We start from the raw sequence: 8,937 nt of genomic DNA, 5'->3' as shown, positions 1-8,937 counted from the left end.
AACGAACAGAAATCGTGTTAATTTTATGTGTGTAACATCGAAACAAACGTTTAAACCCACACACTTTGTTTCACTCGTTTTAAAAAAAAGTATTTTTTTAAAAAAATATTTACAATTCAATTGATGGTCGAGGGAGAGGGGGGCACACAACATGGAACATTCCAGATGGCTATAGTTGGTTCATTCCAGGTCGGCTTTAATTGGTCCATTTGGAAAACAGGAAATAAAACATTGATGGTTCTTCCACATCATCCCGTGGATGCAGCGGTACCTGCGTGTGATCCCGTCTGGTAACAACACTCGCATTTTTGCAGGTGGGTGAATTAATTTCAGAAACTATCTTGATTTTGTATTCATTACCACCTCATGAAACTAGTATACTTACAGTGGATTAGTGCCTGCATGCTCACTTATTTGGGTCACCGTGTGCTAGCTACACTGGGCTACTCGATATTGAAAATACTTCAAAAACATTGAATTGCACTTACGAACACCCCCCCCCCCCCTCCTCCTCCTTCCCCCCATATATGTAAAATATATTTAGACCAAAACACAAGTAAAATCCTATTCCATAAGTACACATACTGCTGCTTCGATTTCATGATTTTAATCAGTATATTGAAAATGCAAACACCTTGATGAATTAGTAGCTTACCATTAGCAAGAGACGGTTAAATGAGATTTCTCTGCCTAAGGAGGCATTTTAAGATGGTTGAAGAAATCCAACTAATAAACAACTAGCAAATTTTGATGGACAGTTTAAGCAAGTAGAACCACAGAGGAATGTATTGGTGATATGCACAGATTAAACCATCTGAAAACAGTTTTGTATTAACTGAAAATGCAATCTCAAGGTAACTTGTCTATGTTCCAGAAGAGGGAGAACCCACCACCAGGCAACATGTCAAGCAAAAGAGCCAAGGGAAAGAACACCAAGAAGCGTCCTCAGCGCGCAACCTCCAATGTTTTTGCCATGTTTGACCAGTCTCAAATTCAGGAGTTCAAGGAGGCTTTTAACATGATCGACCAGAACAGGGACGGTTTCATTGACAAAGAAGACCTTCACGACATGCTGGCCTCATTAGGTAAAAGCAATAGTGTATTTTAAACACCTTTCTATGTGCATGGTAACAAAACTTCATTACTATTGTCAACTTTCCAGGTAAGAACCCCACAGAGGAATACCTGGAGGCTATGATGAATGAAGCCCCAGGCCCGATCAACTTCACCATGTTTTTGACCATGTTTGGAGAGAAACTGAATGGGACTGATCCTGAGGATGTGATCCGCAATGCTTTTGCCTGCTTTGATGAAGAGGGAACTGGTATGTATGTATATATCCTGTATATAGGCCACATATTTGAAATCATTGTTCATGATATATATAGCTACAATTACTCAAAACCTGCTGAAAGTCATACAGTGATCAGATTTGTTGTTTTCATTTGTTGTGTTGGAATGAAAATAGTTTTGCCCCACAGGGATGATCCAGGAGGAGTTTCTGCGGGAGCTGCTCACTACGATGGGTGACAGGTTCACAGATGAAGAAGTGGACGAGCTCTTCAGAGAGGCACCCATCGATAAGAAAGGGAACTTCAACTACGTAGCGTTCACACGCATCTTAAAGCATGGCGCAAAGGATAAAGACGATTAGCAGCAGAAGCGGCTCGTTGCAGTTGAGCCTATCCACTGTGAGTCTCTTTAATGGATCTTCACTTGGTAGAGCTGCCTTACATCCTGTCATATGGCTCCTGATGGCTTCACTGTGTTGTAGCTTGAAGGTCATTTGTTTAAGCTGCTTATTGAACCAAACCTGAACCCCTCCAGCTTCTCTAACCCCACTTTCAAAGCTCATTTGCACATAATGTGAAATCACAACTGAGTCTGTATAAGCTATAGTTAGAATGGCTCCTGTGAGTTAAACTGGAAATAAAAAATACATCTCTTTTGAGGGAAATGTGCTTTTTTTTTTTAAAGTTTATTTTCAAAACATCTTTTTCTTACACAAAAGTAAAGCCTACACAATGGTAAGCGATCAGTCGCTGACATTTTTCATACAGTACATTGATGCTTTGAGCAGTGAATTTCTCAGAGGACAAACAAGTGTTTTATATCAGACACTCTTGGTAATTTTGCACATATCGCTATAAGTAGCACTTACAATTTGCTACAATAAAAGACAAAACTGGGTTTTGATTGTGACTCTTAACTTGATTAATTTCTAACACCCAGCATCCAGAATAAATAGACAGAGCTGCTCCATTAGTTATTTTCAGTTGCTCACAGAGCAATACATACAATAGGACATGGCGAGGAAGACGTGGTTTTAGTCTGCGAGGGCAAGATTTTTTGATTGAATCTTGGATAGATGGTCTGATATACATGCCTCAATCTTGTCGCACTCTGCCAGAAAACCCTGTTGAAGAATAAATACAGTTTACAATCAAAAATGTATTCATACTGAGAAGAAATGTGGATGATGAGTGTACCTGCACTGTCTTTACAAGTCCCTTCTTCTTCAGTCTGCAGTCACTGAAATTTTCTGGCACACTCTAAGATAAAGCACAGCATTGTTATGTGACATTAAAACAAATGATGAAAAACTCCTGGAGGAAACTGGATTACCAGTGCATCAATCTGTTCCAGAGTTTTCATTAACTGTTCAGCTGCTGTTTTAACTCTGTGGTCCAGTTTACCCAGCGCCTCTACCTGGAGGTCCTTTGCTAGAAAGCCCTGTGTATTAAGTGCAGGGCTGTTAGAGACATGTACAAATAAGAAAACATTAGGAACTGATGAATTTATCAAAAAACACAAAACCTTGCTTACATTCTTGAGTCCAGTCAACTCTCCACCAACTTTCTCCAACTTCTTTGCTGTTTGTTCGACAGATTTCTCAATGTCTTTGAGCTTCTTTAGCTCTGCTTCTTCTTCTGGACTGTTCTGTTTGATTGGTCACAGTCACAAGTGAGTAACATCCACTATTACTAGGTTAAGTAACACCTAGAGATGTCACTCTTACCCGCTTTCCAATCATCATCAGTTTACAGCCTTCTTTTACTCCGTAACTGGTCAGACGCTCCTCCATGTCCTTCAGTGATTTTCCTAGTGTCATGATACTCAGTTTGAGCTGGCTGCATAATATTTTTTGTGTTCATGTAATAAAAAAAGTGGAACTCAAAACCTACCTTTAAAGATAATTTTCTGTGATGTTTGTGGAACTCCTGTCGCCGCTGTGAGAGCATCTGAGAGGTCCTTTACAAAAGGGCCCGTTTCATCGTGGGTAGTTAGTGTGATGTTATGCTTTGTAGATCCTGACGTAAGAAAAATAAAAGCTTCAGAACATATTTGTCTCGCATGTCTGACCATGATGTATAGATCTACCCCCTGGGAAAAGGTAGAACACATTCCATTGAATAGATTATTAAATTTAGATACTAATGTACTTTCTAAAACTGTGTAGCACCAATGAAAAGAGGCATCTAAAGAACTGTTTCATTTGTTTCGCTAGACGGAAATTAGTCGTTCAAAAGAGGTCACGCGAACCCAAATATTAGAAAATGCTAACTTTGCAGTGCTAGCTAAAATTTATGTTCTCGGGCGGGGTCGTTGGTTACAAAACTAAACCTCTTTGACATACAACTTATAGTATCAAATAAAAGTCTTATTACCGTATGCAACTGTCACTGTTATGGATTGTTCAGACATGGTGCTTTTTTGGGTCCTTGAGAGAACTGCTAACTGCTAACTATGGAGAACCGCTAAATACTTCCTGTACGTACCGGAAATAATTCCTGTCTGGATTTCAGCTGCTTCTACAGGAAAAAGAATCATATACAAACTTTCTACTTTTGTCACAGGACTTAGTTTGTTTAAAACTACACAAAAGGCACGTTTCAGCATTTCTCCGCCGCATTCTTTGTTTTAACACAAAAGATAGCAAATCCTTCAATCCGAGACGATCTCTTTAACAAACAGAAATTAGGTAGAATTTTTTTTTCCATATAAAATGATAACCGCAGACATCCACGGACCAATCTTTAAAGTTTTTTATAAATCCAATTCAATTAGGCAAACTGTAAACAAGACAAAAACCTTAGCTCGGAAACTTTAGCGCTACAATGTTTCATAACCCTAACTTTGACCCGGTTTACCGCAAAGTAAGCGGCTCTGTGGCGCTACCCGACGAGCGAAAAGCTGTATAAGCCCGGCCAGTCATATGCGCCATTCAATCTTTCGACAGCCAGTCGCGTCGCCGATCCAATCTTTCGACAGCCAGTCATATGCGCCATTCAATCTTTCAACAGCCAATCATATGCGCTTTTCAATCTTTCAACAGCCAATCATATGCGCCATTCAATCTTTCAACAGCCAATCATATGCGCGATTCAATCTTTCGACGTCCCGCCTTAAATTAAACTGCGAACTGCGGTCTCAATCTTTGGAAAAGTCAATCGATCCTCGAGTTGATTTATTATTTAAAAATCTGCCCGCTGTTTATTCCGGACGTCTCCGTGGATTTTGACAAGGTACGTGCGCAAATTGCGGTCTGTTATTCGTTACGTTTTTTTTTTCATTTCACATAAAATATCACCGTAAATGCTTAATGCAATATGTCCAAGTCATGTCAGGCATTTGTAACGCTAATGTAACTTGATCATCGGGAGTTTTGCAATAAAGTTTGTGCAGTTGCTGCCGGAGCTTTAGCTGGTTGTATTTTTTTTTCTGCCGATGAAATTGCTTGTTTTCTTTGGCAGTTGTACGCTGGACTGCGTCGTTTCTGATTACTTGTTATGTTATAACATTATCTTATGTTATGACAGACCAAAGAAATGGCATGACCTTTACACTCAGGTGAAACGACCAACCTAAAACGACTTACATTAATCATTTCAGATAGCAGACTACATTTTTCCCTCAGGTATAGACAGAAAGGATATAATCTATCTAGATTTATAACTATTAGCAGGATAAAAATACCTCTGAAGAACTTAACACGGTGAACTGTTACATTCAGCAGGGTGTTTACACATTTATTAGTCAGCTATTATGTTATGTGAAACAAGAGTAAGATTTTTTTTGTTGTTACAGATAGAAAAGTGCCCTCTGCAGCTGAGTTATGTTATGTTATAACATGACAGAAAATGTCTACCAAAAAAACCTCCAGCCGTGCCTCCTCCACCTCCAGCAGTGCCTCCTCTTCAGTCATCTACAGTTTTGCTTCAGCCCCAGCTTCCTTCTTCCATGTCCTCTTCACAACAGGATGTAAGTGATAAATAAATAAATTCTCAGTCGATCTATAGATCACCTTCCACCTTCCCCAACTATTCTATCCTGCCTGCTCCCCGGTGAATCCTGTCTGCTGTCTATTCCTGATAATAAAGCTGTGTTCCATCGAACTCTGGTGTCACATTTGGGTTCTCGTCGGGTCCCTGACATCTGTCTGTCTGCAAGAATTTAAGTAGTGACAAGGAAATTGTGATGCCACAGAAGCTAAATATCAGTTTTTATTTTCCAGGCTGGAGACAACCGCAGCATTCCTGGAACGGACCGTGTAGATGAACTGGCTGAATACTTGGTGGAGCTACGAGAGCAGACAGGATTGACCCTGAACAATCAACAAGTTAGCACCATTCTGGGTTTGTGGCAGAGTCTTGGCAAATTTGACAAAGACAGGATTGTGTATGCTGCAAGACATCAGGACCGGTTGCTAACTGGACGCTTCAGGTCTCCTAAAAAGAAGGCTGTGCTCACTCCTGGGGTAGAAAGCACAAAACGGTGTGTTCACCAGCTCAGTGGCCAAACTGCTGTCGCCTGATTGAGACCATCTTCGTGAGGCTGCAACATTCACACGAGCCCCAAAGAAAGAGGACAACACAGCGATCTCGATGGTCTCTAATTTTACAGGACTACAAAAAGATCCGGCAGCTGGTTCTGTGCAATGGGACACTAATGCAGCAGACAACCCTTCAACGTGTTGTAGTGAACCAGACCACCCTCATGCAGTGGTATAACCAACGGCTGAAGGGTCGGGAGGCGTCTGTTCTTTTGCAAGGTGTGCAACGGCCAGCTGACCCATTGCCCTTTGCAAAAACAAAACCCATCTCTCTGCCACAGTACCAACAGCAGCCCCCAGTTACCAGCTGCACACATACAATATGCCAGCAAATACAGCTGGACAGGCAAAACCAAGGGTGCGCCGAACTGATCCTGCAGTTGCCTCCAGTGGACCATCAGCCACCCTCTTCAGTACAAAGGAAAAATATACTGTCCAAAGACTGAGGTTCTCACCAAGGAACAGTGGCTGAAGCAGATGAGACAGTAATGCAATATTGTTACTTTTAATATGCTTATCCCTGTGGGCTGTTCTGCCCTTTGAGTTCCACTGCAAGTTTTACATCTTATTTCATAGTTGTATCAAGGTTTCATTTGTTTCTTTGACAATTTCAGCTTTATAAATGCTTAAATGTGAATGTCATTTTGATCACAATTGTACATACATATTCTCTTTGTTATAAATTAAAAGTTTTACAAACCATTCCTACAAAAATAATTCTATCATTTTTGGGTCGGGTGGGATTCGAACTTCTGTCTTTCCTTCTCTTCTTCCCCCTTTTTTCCCCTTCTTCCCCATCTTATACAGACTATTGTTCCCCAGCTTTGGCGCTACCCGACGAGCGAAAAGCTGTATAAGCCCGGCCAGTCATATGCGCCATTCAATCTTTCGACAGCCAGTCGCGTCGCCGATCCAATCTTTCGACAGCCAGTCATATGCGCCATTCAATCTTTCAACAGCCAATCATATGCGCTTTTCAATCTTTCAACAGCCAATCATATGCGCCATTCAATCTTTCAACAGCCAATCATATGCGCGATTCAATCTTTCGACGTCCCGCCTTAAATTAAACTGCGAACTGCGGTCTCAATCTTTGGAAAAGTCAATCGATCCTCGAGTTGATTTATTATTTAAAAATCTGCCCGCTGTTTATTCCGGACGTCTCCGTGGATTTTGACAAGGTACGTGCGCAAATTGCGGTCTGTTATTCGTTACGTTTTTTTTTTCATTTCACATAAAATATCACCGTAAATGCTTAATGCAATATGTCCAAGTCATGTCAGGCATTTGTAACGCTAATGTAACTTGATCATCGGGAGTTTTGCAATAAAGTTTGTGCAGTTGCTGCCGGAGCTTTAGCTGGTTGTATTTTTTTTTCTGCCGATGAAATTGCTTGTTTTCTTTGGCAGTTGTACGCTGGACTGCGTCGTTTCTGATTACTTGTTATGTTATAACATTATCTTATGTTATGACAGACCAAAGAAATGGCATGACCTTTACACTCAGGTGAAACGACCAACCTAAAACGACTTACATTAATCATTTCAGATAGCAGACTACATTTTTCCCTCAGGTATAGACAGAAAGGATATAATCTATCTAGATTTATAACTATTAGCAGGATAAAAATACCTCTGAAGAACTTAACACGGTGAACTGTTACATTCAGCAGGGTGTTTACACATTTATTAGTCAGCTATTATGTTATGTGAAACAAGAGTAAGATTTTTTTTGTTGTTACAGATAGAAAAGTGCCCTCTGCAGCTGAGTTATGTTATGTTATAACATGACAGAAAATGTCTACCAAAAAAACCTCCAGCCGTGCCTCCTCCACCTCCAGCAGTGCCTCCTCTTCAGTCATCTACAGTTTTGCTTCAGCCCCAGCTTCCTTCTTCCATGTCCTCTTCACAACAGGATGTAAGTGATAAATAAATAAATTCTCAGTCGATCTATAGATCACCTTCCACCTTCCCCAACTATTCTATCCTGCCTGCTCCCCGGTGAATCCTGTCTGCTGTCTATTCCTGATAATAAAGCTGTGTTCCATCGAACTCTGGTGTCACATTTGGGTTCTCGTCGGGTCCCTGACATCTGTCTGTCTGCAAGAATTTAAGTAGTGACAAGGAAATTGTGATGCCACAGAAGCTAAATATCAGTTTTTATTTTCCAGGCTGGAGACAACCGCAGCATTCCTGGAACGGACCGTGTAGATGAACTGGCTGAATACTTGGTGGAGCTACGAGAGCAGACAGGATTGACCCTGAACAATCAACAAGTTAGCACCATTCTGGGTTTGTGGCAGAGTCTTGGCAAATTTGACAAAGACAGGATTGTGTATGCTGCAAGACATCAGGACCGGTTGCTAACTGGACGCTTCAGGTCTCCTAAAAAGAAGGCTGTGCTCACTCCTGGGGTAGAAAGCACAAAACGGTGTGTTCACCAGCTCAGTGGCCAAACTGCTGTCGCCTGATTGAGACCATCTTCGTGAGGCTGCAACATTCACACGAGCCCCAAAGAAAGAGGACAACACAGCGATCTCGATGGTCTCTAATTTTACAGGACTACAAAAAGATCCGGCAGCTGGTTCTGTGCAATGGGACACTAATGCAGCAGACAACCCTTCAACGTGTTGTAGTGAACCAGACCACCCTCATGCAGTGGTATAACCAACGGCTGAAGGGTCGGGAGGCGTCTGTTCTTTTGCAAGGTGTGCAACGGCCAGCTGACCCATTGCCCTTTGCAAAAACAAAACCCATCTCTCTGCCACAGTACCAACAGCAGCCCCCAGTTACCAGCTGCACACATACAATATGCCAGCAAATACAGCTGGACAGGCAAAACCAAGGGTGCGCCGAACTGATCCTGCAGTTGCCTCCAGTGGACCATCAGCCACCCTCTTCAGTACAAAGGAAAAATATACTGTCCAAAGACTGAGGTTCTCACCAAGGAACAGTGGCTGAAGCAGATGAGACAGTAATGCAATATTGTTACTTTTAATATGCTTATCCCTGTGGGCTGTTCTGCCCTTTGAGTTCCACTGCAAGTTTTACATCTTATTTCATAGTTGTATCAAGGTTTCATTTGTTTCTTTGACAATTTCAGCT

At 41.4% G+C, this 8,937-nt stretch overlaps 2 protein-coding genes across 3 annotated transcripts; one reads left to right on the top strand and one right to left on the bottom strand.

Annotated features, from left to right (window-relative positions):
• The first annotated feature begins 179 nt into the window (after positions 1-179).
• On the top strand, positions 180-1,957 carry myl12.2 (myosin, light chain 12, genome duplicate 2). 2 transcript variants are annotated; one of them, XM_011616291.2, is made up of 4 exons: positions 180-314; positions 875-1,085; positions 1,163-1,324; positions 1,482-1,957. In XM_011616291.2, exons 2-4 carry the CDS (start codon positions 902-904, stop codon positions 1,652-1,654), a joined length of 519 nt encoding a protein of 172 aa, XP_011614593.1. In that variant the 5' UTR covers positions 180-314; positions 875-901; the 3' UTR covers positions 1,655-1,957. The 2 variants fall into 2 exon arrangements, with proteins under 2 accessions (XP_011614593.1, XP_003975492.1); XM_003975443.3 differs by having other exon boundaries at positions 207-314; positions 878-1,085; positions 1,482-1,654.
• A 5-nt stretch (positions 1,958-1,962) lies between these two features.
• bag1 (BCL2 associated athanogene 1) lies at positions 1,963-3,813 on the bottom strand. Its single transcript, XM_003975444.3, has 7 exons — positions 3,669-3,813; positions 3,186-3,311; positions 3,020-3,102; positions 2,827-2,940; positions 2,626-2,733; positions 2,490-2,552; positions 1,963-2,416 (listed from the first exon to the last, which is right to left on the bottom strand). The coding sequence occupies exons 1-7, from the start codon at positions 3,703-3,705 to the stop codon at positions 2,327-2,329; spliced, it is 621 nt and encodes a 206-aa protein (XP_003975493.1). The 5' UTR covers positions 3,706-3,813; the 3' UTR covers positions 1,963-2,326.
• Between the last annotated feature and the right edge of the window lie 5,124 nt (positions 3,814-8,937).

The sequence above is a fragment of the Takifugu rubripes genome, chromosome 22 (assembly GCF_901000725.2).
Source record: "Takifugu rubripes chromosome 22, fTakRub1.2, whole genome shotgun sequence".
Taxonomy (NCBI): domain Eukaryota; kingdom Metazoa; phylum Chordata; class Actinopteri; order Tetraodontiformes; family Tetraodontidae; genus Takifugu; species Takifugu rubripes.
The sequence above is the reverse complement of the archived record's forward strand: the minus strand, read 5'-3'. Positions and strand labels throughout refer to the sequence as shown.